The sequence below is a fragment of the Ascaphus truei genome, chromosome 2 (assembly GCF_040206685.1).
Source record: "Ascaphus truei isolate aAscTru1 chromosome 2, aAscTru1.hap1, whole genome shotgun sequence".
Taxonomy (NCBI): Eukaryota; Metazoa; Chordata; class Amphibia; order Anura; family Ascaphidae; genus Ascaphus; species Ascaphus truei.
The window spans coordinates 388,801,661-388,821,469 of record NC_134484.1 but is presented as its reverse complement, the minus strand read 5'-3'; the positions used below and the strand labels follow the sequence as shown (position 1 = coordinate 388,821,469).

General features: G+C 40.3%; 1 protein-coding gene across 2 annotated transcripts in view; it reads right to left on the bottom strand.

The window, feature by feature from the left end:
- Positions 1–19,809, bottom strand: part of DGKB (diacylglycerol kinase beta) — an 895,737-nt gene that overhangs the window by 504,403 nt on the left and 371,525 nt on the right. For both annotated transcript variants that reach the window (XM_075587224.1, XM_075587223.1), the window contains one exon: positions 7,156–7,220. In XM_075587224.1, the coding sequence (XP_075443339.1) occupies positions 7,156–7,220 (65 nt within the window). The remainder of the gene's footprint in view (positions 1–7,155; positions 7,221–19,809) is intronic.

Genomic DNA, 19,809 nt, shown 5'->3' with positions numbered 1-19,809 from the left:
TGTTGTGCACTTTCTGAAATGGACAAAGAGGGTGTTGGTGAGCTTGTGATGTATGCATTTTCTTTGAAAGTAGTAAGAAATGAGGGAGAGGGAGTAGATGGTATGATACTTTTTATTGGATCAACAAGTAGTTGATATGTTAGAAGCTTTTGAACATCTCAGGGTCCTTCATCTGGTATGGCAGAAATCCAGAAACACAATATTATATACAGAGTTTGTAAGAGGGATATCTGGTTGCAATGGATGTTGAGAGGACACTGTATTTTCAAAGTTGTTACTTTGAAGTACAGTATAGAATATATAGGAATGTCCCTTTTGCTTTTTGCTGTATTGCTAGTAATAGGAGGGCTGCTCATTGTGATGGCCAAGGTTGCCTGATTCTGACAAAGTGATTGACTATTAACATAATTATCACCTTCACTGTTGCTAAAGTACCACCACCATTATCAGTTGTTTTAGCACCAACAATCACATCACTGTTCATTCCCACATAATTATTTATTTATAAAATATTTTACCAGGAAGTAACCTCTCATTTTCAAGTATGTTAAGACAAATAATACATGTTTACAAATACAGTTACATAATGAGCAGGGTATACATTATATACAAGACATAGCATGCACAGTTAAAGATAATTTGTATTATGGGCGTATGAAACATTTACAGACCACATTAAAATGTGTGACAGCCTTAGATTTGAAAGAACTTAGGGCCTCATGCAGAGAGCAGCGCTAAAAGGAATCTCGCCATTAGCCGGCGAAAATGGAGCTTTAAACTGCCGAAACAGGCAAGTTTTAAAAAAAGCACCATTTTTTTTTTTCCCTTGAAATTCGCCGTGCGGCTGGAGAGTTTCTAATCTCTCCAGTTTTTTTTTCTGCCGTATGCAGAGAGCCGCGATCGCCATCTAGTGGCTGTTCGCGCCAAAAAAATGGCGCGATTTTCAACATTTTTCCTCTCCACCAAGCAGCTGGCGCTCTGCGGCCGGTGGAGGGGAAAAAAAAAACGCGATTTTTTCCCCACTAGTTTCAACAGCGCTCATAGCGCTGGTTGAAACTCTCCATATGCAGAAAGGCAGTTTTATGCCCTTTCTGCATATGGAGATAAAAACTCTCCAATAAAGCTAAAAAATTTCCCCCTCTCCAATTCTGAATAGCGCTGCTCTCTGCATGAGGCCCTTAGACTGGTGGTGGATGTGAGAGTCTCTGGTAGGTTGTTCCAGTTTTGGGGTGCACGGTAAGAGAAGGAGGAGCGGCCGGATACTTATTTGAGCCTTGGGACCATGAACAGTCTTTTGGAGTCTGATCTCAGGTGATAGGTGCTGCATGTGGTAGGGGTGAGGAGCTTGTTCAGGTAGCTGGGTAGCTTGCCCATATAGAATTTGAAGGCAAGACAGGAAAGGTGAACTTTGCGCCTAGACTCGAGTGATGACCAATCTAGTTCTTTGAGCATTTCGCAGTGATGTGTGTTATAGTTGCATTGGAGAACAAAACGACAAATTGAGTTGTAGAGGGTGTCAAGTTTGCTAAGGTGGGTTTGAGGTGCCGAGCCATATACTATGTCTCCATAGTCAATAATTGGCATTAGCATCTGCTGTGCGATACGTTTTCTGACCAGGAGACTTAGGGAGGATTTGTTCCTGTAGAGTACCCCTAGTTTGGCATAGGTCTTGGTTGTCAGGGTATTAATGTGCATCCCGAATGTTAAGTGGGAGTCAAACCATATGCCCAGGTATTTAAATCTAGTAACAGGAGTTAGGGTGGTGTTAGTGTTGGTTGTAATCTGGAGCTCAGTCGCTGGATAATCAGCACCACTATCAACACCACTCTTATCATTACTATATATCTTCTCCATTTCTGCCTTAATGTTCCCCCCACTCATTCCCTCTTACTAACCTCCTTAAAGCTTTTAAATAGTAGAGCTACAGCCTGTTCAGCATCCTCCCTGTAATTTTTGCTGAGGATGTATGAGACTCTGGGGGCATTTTCTAGTAGCTGTGAGTTGTGCATATTTCTGCAAGACCAATTCTGACAAGTATAAAGCCCCTTGTGATGAAGGGTGTACTGGTGTTAGGTCCATAAAGCTCCAAACCCACAACATCTGCTATTTTGGGCAGCAGCTCTAGCATTGAACTAAACAAGATGCTGGGTCGCTCTACTGTCACAACATACTTTTTAGCTCTGCAGCTCACACCTATAGTCCCCTCCCTCTGGCTTCCTTTAAAAGAAGACCACTTCATTTCCTGGTTGACAGTTTAATGTGCCTTGTACATAAAAAGGCCCATACCTGGGAGAAAAGTGACAGTGGAGTTTCCCAGAATCAGGTTTAGTACAATGATAAAGCTGCTGGTCTTATGGAAATAATTTATGAGCAAGGCGGAGTGACGCATTTAAATACACTTTGCATGTTCCATAAGAATATCTCCCAGGTACCTCAGGTTTGCTCTTTTTTTGAGCACAGGTGTCTCTACCTATGTTTTCTTTCTTCCCCCCATATTTCTAGAGGGTTAGCACCACCTTCAGGTTGCTTCAAAACAAAGTACAATCTGTGCAAATTTAATTATACGGTTTGTCACTTTTTATGAACACGGTTTAAATTGTGCTATTTGTAAAACAAAATATGGCTAGTGGTCAAATATGATTCTGGGATTCATGAACATGTCAAACCGTGTGGTTTACCAGGACAAACTCACAGGTAATAGAATATGCCACTCTGTCTCTTTCCTCACAGGTAGTTCTGCTAGTGTCCTTGCACACCCAAGCTTTTTGAGGCCTGTCTTGTACCCTTGTCGTCAGCAGAGTTCTCTTCCCTCTCACTACCAGTAGTGGCAAAAATGTGCGATTAGTGTGGCATAGTTGACTACTTTCTCTCTCTAAGCCACTGTAAGTGGTGCAAGTAACTTGTAGTCCTTTTTTTACAACCTGTTTCACCCTATAGTCAATTCATAAAGATATTAACATGTCCTTATGAATTGGCAATTTTACTTTCCCTCTGTATAATATTAATATTTTTGTCACTATAGAATTATTATTTTCCTTCAAATTAAAAATCCCAAAAGTGCAAAAGCATCCAATGTAAACGTTTGATAATAACCTGCTCTCTGCAATCTGTAAATAGTTAATCTTGGGATGTAAATATACAGATATGATTTACCCAAATGAACTCTAAAACAATTTGCATTGTAAAAATGACGGAACATATTTAATCAAACAAATAAAGACTACAGATGCATTTTCTATTTGTATTTTAAACACAAGCCAATCATAAATAAATGACATATATATTTTGTAATCTTAAATACATTATTGCAAAACATAACACAAATGAAAGGAATTGTTTGTATGTGTAGAGATTTTTTCCTTCTTTGTTGTGCATATCTAAATTAAATATAATTAGCAGTCCTTATTTTTAACTGAAGTGTAACCAAAGCATACCGAGAGTTCTCATACACCTTTTTCCCACACCAAAACATATGCAGCTCTGTACAGCCACAGTATGTGTGTTTCAATATGGTTTTAGAAAACAGACACTTATAAATATGTATTCTCTGATTAGAAGTGAAAACGCATAAATATATTTAAGTTAGAAGGGGAGAATAAATTAAAAACCTTTCTGGAAGGAAAATCATTTCATTTTCATTCTTTTCATTTTTTAGTTTTGTATTTGAGGAACACTAAATATCAAGGGGCCTATGCAGAGAGCAGCGCTATTTCGAAATTCGCCATTTTTTGGAGAAAATCGCGCAGAAAGCAGCAGAAAATGGCGAGTTCCGAAAAACGCGCCAATTTTTCTTTTCTAGTTATAAAACTCGCCTCGCGGCTGGCGAGAACCTCAATCTCGCCAGTTTTAAAAATATCCGTATGCAGAGAGGCGCGAACGGCATCTAGCGGCTGTTCGCGCCAATAAAATGGCGCGATTGTCTCAGTTTTAACTCGCCAGAAAAAACTGCCGCTCGCGGCCATTGCAAAGGGAAAAAAAAAGCCGCGAATTTGTTTTAACACATTTCTGAAGCGCGCATCTCGCCAATTTAAACTCGCCACACGCATCCATGTTAAACATAGCAGAATTCGCACTTTTCTGCATATGGAGATTAAAACTCTCCAAAAAAGCTACTTTTTAATAAAATCGCCAATTTTAAAATTCGCTGCTCTCTGCATAGGCCCCCAAGACCACTATTTTTGTGCTAATTATTATTATTATATTTATTATTTTGTGTTAATTCTATTATTTCTATAGAACAGAGTATAGTTATATATCAGACATAACCATTATTTCAAGGATTCAAATATGGAAAAAAAAATATTCAACATATGAAGAATCTCCAGTTTTCTTTAATTACAGAGGAGGTCTCTGGGGAACAAATGGCATTATTTATTTCACCTATCATAAAGCCATAATACTATCCTTTCAAAAAACACAATCTTGTTTATTTTTTGTATGTTTTAATCTTTAAGGTTCTTTGAGAAGATGAATGAACAAATATTTTACATGTTCCTAACAATAATCATGTTAGAGACTGGCAGAAAACCATTGATTTTGCAAATGTACTGTACAAACCTAAACAGTACAGTGACACGCTCAGTAATATTCTCATTACATAACACAGACTGGTCCAAGTTCAGTTCTCACAGGCCACCAACAAACCAGGTTTTGTCAGGCAATAAATATCTATGTAAGTGACTTTTGTGATAATTAGAGCTACATGGGTAATTTGCTCATTTATGTGTTGAAAAGAAAACTTTTAGAAACAAGGACTGTTGGTAACTCTTAAAGACTGAGCTAGCCTGAATAACAAAATATGCTTTTCCATAAAATATTTTATTGCAGGAAAAGAAAAGACTGATATAAAACTTACATTTCAGTTTATTATTTAACAAAAAGGACATATTACATAGCCAAGAAACATATCAAATATGTCATTCTTGCTTCATTATTTTAAGTAAAAATTGGAGTGGCTGTATGTTCTATTATATACTGTAGTATACCTTGAGTTGTTCAAAATAATTGTATGGCATTGGTAGCAAAATTAACAGGTTTATTTTTGAAGGTACCACTAAAGATGGGCTAATTAGTCAAAATCTTATCCGCACACAGATATCTGAAGACAGATTGGACTGTTAAAAAGTTGAGAAGCACCTGTGTGCATAAAGAAGCACATCTGGGAGTTATGCAAAGTATATTTAAATGACACACACCACACACAGCCAAGGTCACAAGACTCCTTTTCAGAAAGGGGCAGGGGTACAGTCAGGGCGAACCGGACCAGACTTCACAACCTCTGCTAGTCAAGGCAGCATTTCTAGCAGTAAGCTAAAGCAGCTGCTGGATAAAGTAGCAACACTGTTGCAGCATATTTTTGAGCTCTGCATGTTGCTAATGTAGCTTATCATACACATGTAGCTAATCATACTCATGGACACTCCCCCGGGCTTTATAGCACTTTGGACTATAACAAAATAAGTATTCTATCTCTCTCGAATTTCTATGAAAATGTCACCCATTCTTATGGGTGATGCTTCTTGACCAGCTGAAATAATGTTCGCTTCAATTTTCACCGAAATCAAATGTATAAAAATTGTTATGTTAGATTCCTACATCTGAAATAAATATCCTAGCCAAAGACAATATACAAACACAACATCAAACAAGGTGGATTTATCAGACGCTAATAAAAAGAAAACTGTGAGCTCTGTTTCTTCCCTAACCACTCTTACAACTGTAACAGTGTTTCCCACACCCAATCGCAGATAGGGGCCATTACAGGGCCATTATGTGGTGCTGGTAACAAGAGGGCTGAGTCGTCCGTGATGACTTTGGGACACAGGAACAGGCTTTTGGGGTCCATTCCCCAAAGTTATACTTAGCAGTGCAGCGCCTCCATCTGCAATTGGCTCCAGGAATATATGGAGATGATCTCCCACGGTAGAACTTGTACTCTCCCCCCATTTAGATCACACATCAGGCCGGAGGTATATTGCAAACAGGAACGGTTTATTACTACAGTCTTTGCAGTAATACACAGCTACTCAGCCGTCTTCTGCCGGTTACAGTCTCTTTACTCTCAGCTATCAATGGAGGGCACACAGGCCAGGCTACAGGCTACAGGACAAGGGCACCCGCAGCCGTCCTAGCTCTTCCCTACCTCCTTAGTGGAGGCAGAGGTATAGTCACATTCACTCCTCCCCACAGGGAAGAGCACATGGGTAGGCCCCAATCTCAGGCTCCCAGACGTGTGACCTTCCTTCCTCAGGGAGAAAGAACAACCTCCAAATTTAGGGCAGTCTTGCCCTTAAGTACAGCCAGGAGGCGGGCACTCCGTTGTCCCAGCTACAACAGGATGTGTACCAACTACTGGCAAACCTGTAGATACCAGGGTTTACTGTCAGCCCATTGGGTAGAATAGTAGCTAGGGGATAGCCCGCTACACAACAATTGCCCAGTAATATACTTATGCGAGCAGAGTGAACAAAGTTGGAGCAAATAATGTTTGAAATAGATGGGCAAATGTTTTTGGTGGATTTGGATCTGTAGCAGATCGGCCAGTTCGTTTGGTCTGTGGATTTCCTTGGATCAATCTCAAAAAGGGCAATTCGCATTTTGCGGCTTTTTATTATTACCAATACACTTAGAGAATTCCGGAACCCGTGGATAGATTATATAGAATAGCTGATTTTATGTATCCTCACAGAACCGACCAAATCCGTCCTCAGATTTTACACTGTGAAACAGATTTTGGGGGGAAAATGTGAGAAAATCTGTGAAACGGATTTGGGTGAATACGCCCATCAATAGTTTGCCTTCACCACCTACATAACAAATCGAGTGGCAAGGAATAAAATACATATTGTACATTTTATCTGTCATTACATTGAAATAAAAATAGGAAAAAGTTACAAGAACAAGATAACCCTTGTTTGTTTGAGTTACACTTGCTCTGTTACCTGGGGGAGAGAGGGTATCCTAGTCCTTCTGGGCACCCTAAAATAATATAATTTTTTAGATCTATTCTGCCTAATCTTTAATATTCTTAAATCAATGCCAATGGGTAGGCAAAATATGCACGAAACATGAAAAGAAAAGCTGAAAGTACACATTGATCTGAAAGATAATAAACACTAGTCTCTAAAGTCATCACAAATATATTGGTTTTCTTACCTACTGTTGAACTTCTCTGGATGTTTTTCTCTCATGATGTGGAATCTATGAGCAATTGAAGCATCCTGTAAAGAAAACATATTTACACTTTAATCTTCGATTCTATTTGGGTATTTCTTTGGATAACCCCTGAGCTGCCAAAGGGCACAAAAACTCAATTTAAGTTTATTATATGCTCCCTCTGATGATCCCTTCTCCTATCTCTTGGATGACGTACTGTAATAGAGGAAATATATAGTTATAGGTTTTGGGTATTTAATTCCATATCTGTCAAATTAATTTGCATGTGCAGCCTGTTCAGAATACAGATAAACTTGGAAATATATTTATCTTCCCAATTTGCTTAGTGAACTACTGTAACAACTGTGCTCATTACATTACATCATTTGCTTTAGAGTTGTAGTTTTCAGATGCATTCCACTACCTGCATTTTATACTTTTGCTGCTGAATATTTTCTACAAAGTATCTGAAACTGCATAGAATAAGTGCACTTTACTATTGAACATGAATTATTGTCAAAGCTGCTGAAAAAGTTGTATTTTTATGCTTTATTTACATCAATTCTAGACCTGGAAAACAAAGGAATGAATCCTTTTGCACCTCTCTTTTTAGAAACATATGTTATTAAAACAGAAAGGCAACAGTGTTATATTAAAATAATCTCTCTTTGTTCTAATAAAATGCTAATAAATCTAACTGTAGATTTATAAATAATAAAAAGTATGATATCACTAATAAGCAGTAACCATGAATTACCACCATATTTGATCATGTTTAAAGGACATTCAGACCAAGTTTTGAAATTGATTTGGATCAAACGCGCACTGCAGAAAAGAAATCTGGCAACTGAACACATGAACATTTAGTGCAAGTGAGGTATTTTATGGGCATAATAACTTTAATAGGAACTCTCTACTATGGGTAGACAGTTTTCACCATTCTAGCCTTAAGAAGGGATAACAAGCTTTTGAGAGTCCGTAAAATACTCAGTGATGTGAACAAGGTTGAGGATAGAACCAACAAGATGTTAGAGAAATATTCTGAATGTGGCTATCTATTCAAACATTTACAGAGCTTTAAAGCCAGGGTTTTGTTAGCAGATAGAAAATAATTGTTAAATAAGACCACATAAATCAACTCTTCAGAGGATCCCTGGTCATTGTCAGTACATATTCATTGATGTCACAGAAGGTTGAATCTGTGGTAAAAAAGAATGGAAGGATAGCTGATACCTTTTGATTACCTCCATTGAATTTGATTACCTTCATGTCCTATAGAAGGTTAAACAACATAAAGGACAGACTAATAACAAGTACTGATTTTAAAATCAAGATACAGTACATGTTACAAATGTTGGTTAGCTGGATAAACACATATAGTAGGGTTTCCCTGTGAACACTGCGTACACTGCAATGGGATACTGTAATTAAGGAATGTCACTTTTCACAACCGCATACAGGGAAAGAATTTAAAATGAGAACATGTCAGTCAGACTTTTTTGTTTATTTACTCAAAGGCTTGGTATATATGCATGAAACAAACATAAAATTTGATACCAAATTTTTGAGCAGGTGACTACCCTAGAAGGGATGGTAATAGACATGCATGACTCAAAGAAAGGGAACTTTTTTGGATTCACAAATTGAATTTGAATTTGAATTACCCTAATGGCCTCAATGAAGAGAAGGATTTCTTGTGGTCCTCTGAATTGTTTTTTTTAGTGGTTAGGGATTTTATGACTGATTTGTAACTATACGCATCTGCCTGTGTTTTCAATTGAGATTTAGGAGCCTGTGCAGTAAGCGTTCATAAGCCACTTATCAAGCACTTATCGCCCAAAAGTCTACTGCTATTCAGTAAGCGGTGATAAGTGGGTGATAAAAGACTGAATCGCCCCCCAAAAAATTGCTCATAAAAAAAATCTCTGAGGCAGCGGTGATAAGCCACTAATGGATGCTTTTCGGCATGTTCAGAAACTTGCGCAATTCTAGTAGCAGTGATTAGGCTGTGAACGCCTATCGCTGCTCTAGAATGGTGATTTTATCGCAAAATCCTCACGGCAGAAAAAGTTGACGTCAGTGGTCACAAAACATACTGGGGAATGGCAATCCCTTGTGCAAGTCATACCATATCACATAAGGGGGAGGGAAGTAGCCTGTGCAAGCCCACACAGTTAACCCATTAGGGCCATTAACTCCTTAGCTGAAATAGTAGTGACACAATACATCATATGTATAAAGTCACAAAAAGATCTTAATACTATACATAGTATGCACCGTTTATGAAGCTGTGTACAGTACTACTTTGTATCAATAAGGTGTAGACGTAAAAAAAAAATGAGCTTAGAACATAGGCACCCAACGTCTTTAAAAACACGTTAGAATATTAATGCTTTATTGTCAGTATATTATGCTACTTTGTGTAAATGTTGATTTGTTTTCCCTCTATGTCACCAAGTAATATGGGAACTGGTTATGCTAAGAAATAAGAAAACACATGAACAGATGCTATTTTGCTACTGTGTACATGGATGTTACATTGTTGGCTTTCAAAAATAAATATTGTTATAGCTATTCAGCTTATAGTTTTAAAAGTGAGTAGCCATGTGTTGTTTTGGCTACCAGTCTGCCCTCCCTGTCATGCAAGTCCTGGTAACAGTGCAGGCAGTGACAGGACCAATTCTTGTTTTCCCCGCCGAGGCAGCTCCCTTGAGTGACAGATGAGGAGGTGGGACTAAGCCTGTGTTCTGCCTAATCTTGGGCTCAGACCTGGTACCTTCTTCCCTTGTACTTAAAGGGCTGCAGCACTAAATTGTACCAGTGCCTCTCCCTACTTGAGATAGGCTGGTACACACATAATTGTCTATACATTGGCACCCTCTGTTCCTCTTCCCTTGGGGGAGAGTGAGTCATACCATTCCCCTGGCATTACTAGAAGGTCAGGGAAGAGTAAGGACTGCTTATGGGGCCCTTGAAATGGAGTGTAGGTCCAGGAACATCCAAAGATTGCAGACCATTGTGTGTGCTGTACTGGGCAGGAACCCATGTTATACTGTGCTGAAGCAGAGAATAAAGAAGTTCCAGTTTAATATACTCCGGCCTAGAGGGCAATCTTTCTGGGAGGAGTGGAGTTATTCTTCTGCAGGAAATTGCCTTCATATACACTATCTTGAGGCTGTAGCAGATGGAGGCGCTATACCGTCATAGATAAAAACCCATGATGTACCCCAGAAGCATGTCCTGTTCTCCCCAACAACATTGGTGGAGACTCAGATCTACTGTGAGCCAGCATGTATGCACCACCTTACACCATGTAATGGCCAAATCCCCCAGAGGGTGGGGGAAACACTGTTACAAGTGTCTAACATTTACTCACAACTATATGCAAAAATGTACTTACAGGCAGTCCTCGTTTTACAACGCTTCACTTTACAACGAATGGCTTATCCTGCATACCTATTTTCATTTTTACAATGCCAAAACGGCTTATCCAACGCTCTTACAACGCTTTGCAAAGTTGTTTATGTGTATATAATATATATATATATACATATATATATATATATATATATATTATATAATATAATATTAGATTATACTATATAATATATTATATTATTATATTTTATGTTATATTATATATATATATAATACAGTATATACACTATATAATTTATGTGTGTGCTGCGTATCTTATTGCCTGCATAAAATATTTTGTGTATTTTAGCATTAAATATGCCTTCAGGCACGGAACCTTTCATTTAAACAGTGTTCCTATGGGAAAACGTGTTTCGTTTTAAGACGCTTTGCTATCCAACGCCATTTTGAGTAACGCATTGTGTCGGATAACCGAGGACTGCCTGTATTATTCATTTATAAATGTGTAACTCCAATAATAACAATAATTGTGCATCCCAATGTCTTTAAAGAGCTTTAAATGTACCTTAAATAAAAATAAATCTGTGTTGTACACTGTTGCCTATACAGTACTTTGAATGTTATAGGGCCTGGTATGGCTTTAATTGTGTTTAAGCATATTAGACTGGATGCTTCAGAACATCTTTTACAATAGGGACACCAGCACCTAAGAAACTAATGTTTTTTATACACAAAGTGCAGTATGTCTTCTGTATCAACAGATGTTTTTTTTATTACAGATTACATTTTACTTTTGTATTTGTATCCATACTAGTTTGACATAGAATGAAGTGGTAAGGTTATTGGTTTCACCATAAAATGTTAAATCCTGAAGAGGTGCAAGATTGAAACTTCTATGAAACATTTTTTTTTGTTAAATTAGCTCTATTGTTCTAAGTACTGTAGTTCCATAGATTGACCACTGTTTAGTGTTAGGATGTTATATTTATTTTCCATTCCCTATATTTATAGCTGATAGCAGAGTGATTATTATACAGTACTGTACATTAATTTGAACACTTTTGTCAATATCGCCTTACAGGACTTGTACTGTCACCTAAGATTTCCTTAGCAACTACAAAGTACTTGTTTATCAAACCTTGGCAACAGGGCATTTAGTTTTGTGTGCATTGCTAGCATTGTAAATATTTATTTTTAAAATAACTATGCAAACCACTGGTGCATTGATTCATAGGTGCATATTCTAGTAGCTCTGAATTGTCACAAAACACTTCTACACTTTAGAAGCGAATTTGCATGGTTTGCTATTCTGTAAGCACTTTTCATATGTCCAAACAATGCACAAAAGACTGTTTTAGAAGCATTTTCATTCTGGCCATACAAATCCAGGCGGAAGGACCAAAATCACTGTATGTAGCTCTGAAAAGTACAAAAGGCTAAAAGTTTTGTGGGTTCTAATCCTGTTGGGTCTGACACTGGGCCTTTATACTGATTGGTCTTAAAGATATATTTTAGGATGTGTGACTCATTTAAATTTACTTTATATAGATATTAGCATATCTCCCAGGGTACCTCAGGTGTTCATTTTCCTGCACAGGCATCTCTCCCTAATTTATTTTGAGGGAGGTTTGAGGGGATATATATACACAACTGGAGATACTATGAAGTTAGGAAATCATCTTCCTCTTCCTTGCAAAAGGCCTCTTTCAGGCTTTGGAGTAGTTAGCACCACCTTCAGGCCATTTTGCTTCTAAAGCAAGTACAAATCAGATAATTTGTAACTTTTTATAGAAGCTGTTTAGAAAATGTGATTTATAATAGAGAATACCGTTTTTTCACACATTTCGTTGCACTTCTTGCGAACATGCAAAAACTTGCAATTTTACAATGACAAATTAAGAGCTAGTAGAATAAGCCCCATAGTCGTTAATCTTAATTACTCTAACTATTGCAATAATGAAATGTGTCTCCTATCTATCATCTGTCTTTCAAAATATTACAGAGCTATACAACTGTAGCCACAATGTCCCAATAAAGACCTTTACAATCCCCAAAATGTATCTCCAGTCTTTAATAAAGTTTACCTACAGATGCAGTGTTATCTATGTTTGTTTTGGGTGCAAGGAAACTGCAGATGAATGAAGCCTAACCGTGGTTCGATCGCGGCTTCCCCATGCCCAAAAGCCTAGTACACTGGTTGCCCTGAAAGGATTAATGCAGCGGGGTCCCTGCTTTTGAATTGGACTCCCACTGTGTTAATCCTACTGGGGTGCATCAGTCTGGAAGAGCTACAGTATTCAGAGAGCAGAGAGAAGTGGTCCCTCTCTCGGTGTCTCCCCACACAGCTCTTACAGCGATCTTGCTATTTTGCCTGTGTCGCCTTTGCCACCTGTGGTCCTGATCACGGCCGCACTTGGGCCACGGTCCACCGCTACAAGTGATGCAAGGGGAACTTGTATCACACTACATCTGTAATTGAAGAAAAATTACATATTTGGGATCTTTGCATGAAAAAACAGTAATTTTGTGGAAGGGGAAAAATTGGGGTAAACCTGTCAATACTTTTGCAGTTTTTAACTGTTAAGGGGTTTAAGGGATTAACAATCCCCTAAATCATTGGGATGCATAGATACCCATTTTAAGGCATTTTTCCCTCTTTCTATCCCCCTATATACTGAACACTACATGACGTATAAGCCTATTAGCCGAACCTGTACCGAAGATCCATGATTAACAATAAATCCTTGCAAGTAATTTTACTAATCCATCCTTTTCATCTTGAACAGTATGTATATCTTTATTTATATAGCACCCAGAGCTGTACTCAGTGTTTTACAAGAGAGACAAAACAGTATAGAGAATTATAACAAAAATAAGTGTAACAAACAAGATCAGACAATAGTAAAGGAAATCCCTTCCCCAGAGAGTTTACAATCTAAGTGGTATGATGGAAGATTTGCAGAGACTGCAGTGAGAGAATAAGTGCAGTAGATGGCAGTATTTGGCCACAATGGTTGGTAGGAGCGGCTGTGGGTGTTAGACAGTAACCATGTGCCCAGGCTAATAAAATGCTTCATTTAAGAGGTGAGTTTTAAGGTTTGACTTAAAGGTGGGGGGGGAGGTGCTTGGAGTATACTGAGTGTGAGGGAGTTGCACAGTTAAGGCAGTGAGAGAAAAAGGTTTAAGGTGAGAGACAGAGAGTGTAGTAGAGGTGAAAGGGGTGGAAAGGAGACAGTTATGGGTAGAGGGTATAAATCCATTAAATGTGCAGTGCTTCTCCACAATGGTTAGTAGAAGCGACTGTGTGTGTGAAACAGTATCCATGAGTCTAGGCAATAGAAACAGATTAACATGCTGTGATTGATAGTAGTTTCAGTGAAGTGGGCTCTGCCAGTGCCTGTTACCCATTACCCTCATGCAGCACATGTTTCTGTGATTGTAGTATATCAACATGAACACATAGCAGCAGTTATTATTATTATTATTATTATTATTATTATTATTATTATTATTATTATTATTGATATTACTGTGAAAAATAATCCCAAGAATAATTATTAATCTTCAAGTTCCAGAACAGTTTATTAATTGTAACTCTGACAATTTTTGGAAAGGAAAGTCAGGGATAATATATCCAGTAAAAACACAAAAAACAGCGCACAACGCTCATAGTGTAGTAAATTAAAATATAATGAGTGACACAATATTTGGTAAGTAATCTGTGTACATCAGGAAAGAATTAAAATAGCATGTCAAGGGATAATGTTACCCAAGCGCCAACCAGCAGGACCAGGTCTCTCCAGCAAGATGTCATCTGGTGATCCCCAGGTACTTGCTTCCAGATCCAGAGTCGTCACACTGGTGTCAATTGTTGGTCCTTATGGTCTGTCCATGGCTCAAGCACCAATCCTATTTCTAGGTAAAGTGTGATGCAGCTTCAATTGTCCCAATGTTCTAATTTCACTAATTGTAGGTGGTAGGGAGTCTGTGAGTGAAGACGTCTAATCACGGTGGTTTGCTGCACCTCAGCATCCAACCGCTTTTCCGTCTGCCCGTCAGTGACATCACTGCACTGCAACGCCGTGTAGCGCACGCTCGAGCCTCTCACCGATCTCCAATCAAGCAAACAGAGTTGTAGGGATGCAGCAGTTCATCTGATCACTTAGGTCTGGGTGTCAGTACTATCCTACGCGTTTCGAAACTGGCATGTTTCTTCATCAGGGAATAAGACCAAATGATTCGAAAGGCACTGAAGTACCCCCCGCTCGCTCCCAATTGGCCCATGACTCAAGTCTTCCAACCAATCGGAAGAGGGCAGGGGGGAGTCAGTGTCAATACACCCATATACATATAATGAGCCGAAATCTCAGCACTTGTACTTTATTAATAAACATGAGATAAAATATATATAAATATAAACAATATAAATGATAAAATACACCCTTCTAGCATACTTTCGCTGAGGGGGCTTGAATGGAAGAGAAATAATGATTAAAAACACATACACATATATGCCCTAAATCAAAAGTCGTATTTTAACATATTATAGCATATAATTGAGATGAGATTCCTCCCAGTCGTTAAAAAAGATCAGTAGATCAACAGACCTTACTCACAATCAAATGAGAGGGGAAACAAACCCTTTAGAAATGAACTTTAGATACATACAGAAAGGATAACATAGTATGATACCAATAAACATTTGGTAACAGAGAGATTTAGTCCTAGATACCAATCACCTGCACAGTCTTCACCCTCTTTTTTAGAGTTAGTCAAAAACAGACATACAGACCTGAACAGGAAAAAAGAGGACATAGGGTTAATATCGCAAAAAACTCCCCTAGAAAAAAAGAAAAGGCCTCTACTAGAAGAGGGAGCAGAGGAGGGACCAGAGCAAAAGAGGAGGGACCATAAAAAGGACCCATAACCCCAGTGTATAAAGTGATCTTTAACTTGTCATCTGTAATCTTAACAAATGAACAAAAAAAGGTATTGGACAGGGGCTTGACGTTTTCACGCTCATGAGGACCAAGCTCCTTCCAACTACAGTATGTATGGATTTACAGAAATTCATGCGCAATCTCACCTTGAAGAGTCATTTTCTGAATGCAGATTTAGATAATTGTAGCGCAATCACAGAGATTACAGTACATACTGTGACTCCAGATTTGTCTGAAGTGGTGGAGAATAGTGAACAAGTATGTAGACACACCCACTTTAAGGGCAAATTCAGGTTTACCCTGCATACTCCAAAGGACACCACATAGAAACTTTTTTTAATATGGTCAATAATGAATTTAACACCCTTACAAAAAACTTCAAATCTGGTGACATCAAATATAATCTTAATAAGAAAGAAAATCTGGCGTTAAAATTTTTGAAGGAGAACAAAAATGTAATTATTAGGCAAGCGGACAAAGGAGGAGGTGTAGTCCTCCAAGATCGGAAGGATAATGAAAGGGAGGCACATCGCCTCCTTGTAGATATATCCTGCTATATAAAATTAAAGAAAGATCCAACCAGTGATTTCCTTTTCCGTTTAAAAACACTTTTAGACCAAACTTTGAACACCTCTGTGATTTCTAAGAATGAATATGCATTTTTATATTCGAACTATCCAAAAATTCCAATATTTTACCATCTTCCTAAAACCCATAAATCTGTAACCAACCCCCCGGGAAGGCCAATAATATCAGGAATTCAATCTCTGACTGCTAATCTGTTACAGTATATTGACTATTTCCTTCAGCCTTATGTGGGAGCGAGCGGGGGGTACTTCAGTGCCTTTCAAATCATTTGGTCTTTTTCCCTGATGAAGTGTAAGGGTCTGGGAGTCACGCCGCCCTCGGCGTGCTCCTCACTCACAGGCAGCTCCGACGGGTCCTCCCGCGGCACGCAGGCAGCCTCTCTCCAGAACGCCGATCACCACTCCACGTGGGCGCGTGCGCGCACGCCAAAACTCCTCTTCTACTCTCGGTCCGGCGGCTACGCTCGGTCACGCTGCCGCAAGCACAGCTACACAGAGGCGCGGCCACACGGAGCCGCACCAACCCCTTAAAGGCACAGCACCTCAAACCATTGCTGCAATCCAGGAGACGCCAGTAGGTCTGGAGGCTATTGACGGTCGACCTCTACAGCCGGCATTCATCACGCTACAGACGGTGCCTCTCCTACTGCAGTTCGTCGACGTTTATACGGAGATCATTACTCTCGATGTTATCCACACTCCCTCTGTTGAGCTGATTTTGGGTCTTCCTTGGCTTCAACTCCATAAGCCTCGCATCGACTGGACGGATCGGGAACCTATCCAGTGGAGTGCTTCTTGCGCCAAGACATGTACCAGGATTTTCCAGAAGATTGGTGGGTTGACTACCCTGCCAGAGAAGGTCGATTCCCTACCTTCTGTGTACTGGGAATTCCGTGATGTGTTCGACAAAGCACGTTCCGAGGTCCTACCTCTGCACCGTTCGTTCGACTGTCCTATTGACCTACTACCCGGGGCACCTCTTCCCAGAGGACGATCCTATCCTCTCTCTCTCTCCCAGAGACTAAAGCCATGAACACTTACATTGCAGAGAATTTAGAGATGGGTTTCATCCGAAAGTCTTCCTCTCCAGTCGGAGCAGGCTTCTTTTTTGTCAAAAAGAAGGACGGTTCTCTTCGTCCATGCATAGACTACCGGGGTTTGAATAACATCACATGCAAGAACCGCTACCCACTGCCCTTGATACCGGAACTCTTCGACCGTCTCCAGGGAGCAACTATCTTTTCTAAATTGGATTTAAGAGGTGCCTACAATTTAGTAAGGATACGTGAGGGGGACGAGTGGAAGACTGCTTTTAACACCCATGACGGCCACTACGAATGCCTGGTCATGCCGTTCGATCTGTGCAACGCACCAGCAGTTTTCCAGGATTTCGTCAATGAGATTTTTCGGGACATTCTTAACACATTTCTAATCGTTTACCTAGATGACATACTAATCTTTTCTAAATCTCTTCAAGAACATATCAAACCTTGTTCAACAAGTGCTGTTACGCCTCCGGGAGAACCATCTCTTTGCGAAATTGGAGAAATGTCAGTTCCATCTCAAGTCCGGTGGCTTTTTTGGGATACGTTATCTCTGACTCCGGATTCAATATGGATCCAGAGAAACTTAAGGCTATCTTGGACTGGCCGCGTCCGACCACTCTCAAAGCTGTGCAATGCTTTCTAGGTTTTGCAAATTATTATCGACGCTTCATTCGCAATTTTTCTTCTACGGTATCTCCCATAACTGATCTCACTAAGAAGGGTGCAGATCCTTCATCATGGTCTGAGACCTCCATACGGGCATTTAATCTGCTAAAAAAGGCTTTTGTGTCTGCCCCTATCCTCACCCACCCAGATCCTAAACTTCCATTTACCTTGGAGGTAGATGTCTCGGACATCGGGGCTGGGGCTGTATTATCCCAAAGGACCTCTCCCATAGACAGACTACACCCATGTGCCTTCTTCTCGAAGAAATTTTCGTCCGCAGAACGAAATTACGATGTCGGGAACCGGGAGCTTTTGGCGATCAAGTTGGCATTAGAAGAGTGGAGACATTTCTTAGAGGGTACGGAGACACCTATAACCATACTCACAGACTATAAGAACCTTCTCTACTTAGAAGGGGCACGTCGTTTGAGCTCTCGACAAGCCCGCTGGGCACTATTTTTTCACGATTCAATTTTCTTATCTCCTTTATTCCTGGCTCCAAAAGTCTAAAGGCGGACGCCCTGTCTCGACAGTTCCTGGCAGAGGACAAGTCTGAAGAACAGCTAGAGACAATTATTCCCTCTAGATGTATCCTGTCTGCCAACTCCTTTGATATTTTGGACAAAATTCGATCCGAACAATCACAAGTTCCGAGGGGGCTCAAGGTTCCGGAGGGAAGACTCTACACGGCACCCCAACACCGCAAAAGGTTTCTCGAGTGGTGCCATTCCTCTAAATCAGCAGGACATCCAGGGATACGGAAAACCAACGACCTTGTTCAACGTACCTTCTGGTGGCCAGAGAGGGCTAAGGATGTGGAGGAGTTTGTTAAAGCGTGTGGCACATACGCCCGCAACAAAGTACCTCGGGTCAAACCAGCAGGCCTTCTTCTTCCCTTACCCATTCCAGATCGCCCCTGGAACCATATTTCTATGGACTTCATTGTAGAGCTCCCAGACTCCAAAGGAAAGAATACAATTCTTGTGGTCATTGATCGTTTTTCCAAACAGACTCACCTTGTTCCCTTGAGGGTTCTTCCAAATTCCTCCAGGCTTGCGGATGTTTTCATCCAGGAGATTTTTCGTCTTCACAGAGTGCCTTCAACCATCGTCTCTGATCGTGGGTCCCAATTTGTGTCAAGATTTTGGCGAGCCTTTTCCCGTAAAATGGGTATTTCACTTCAATTCTCCTCGGGATACCACCCACAGACCAATGGGCAGACGGAGAGGGCCAACCAAAACCTGGAACAATACCTTCGGTGTTTCATAACCGATACACAGGATGATTGGGTAGATCTGCTTCCTTGGGCTGAGTTTGTTCTTAACTCCCTTCACAATGACTCCACTCAAGAATCTCCCTTCTTCAATAATTGTGGTTTTCATCCTTCCCGCCTACCCTTCTCCCATCTATCCTCAGGAGTACCAGCGGTTGACAAACGCATCTCCCAGCTGAAAGACTTATGGACGAGGATTCAGGAGAACTTAAAGGTGGCTACAGGGAGACAGAAACTCCAGGTAGACCGCCTTCGATGCCCGGTTCCGGAACTCGTCCCAGGAGACAGGGTTTGGCTTTCTTCCAGGAATATCCGACTAAAGGTTCCTACCAGGAAGCTGGCACCCAAGTTCCTCGGTCCCTTTCCTGTGGTCAGGAGGATTAATCCTGTGGCTTATCGCCTACGCCTTCCACCCTCGATGAAGATTCCGTCAGTCTTTCATATATCGTTGCTTAAACCAGCATTCCAGAGTCCTCGCTTTACTAAGACCACGTCTCCTCCACTTCCTCTTCTGATCCAAGGTCAACAGGAGTACGAGGTTCAGGCTATCCTGGATTCTAGGATTTCCAGAGGTGGAGTACAATATCTGGTCCACTGGAGGGGGTTTGGACCAGAGGAACGTTCCTGGATTCCCCACCGGGATCTCCACACACCTCGACTCGTCCAGGCTTTCCATCGTAAGAATCCCTCCAAGCCATCTCATGGATGCCCGGAGGTCGCCCCTGAAGGGGGGGATACTGTAAGGGTCTGGGAGTCATGCCACC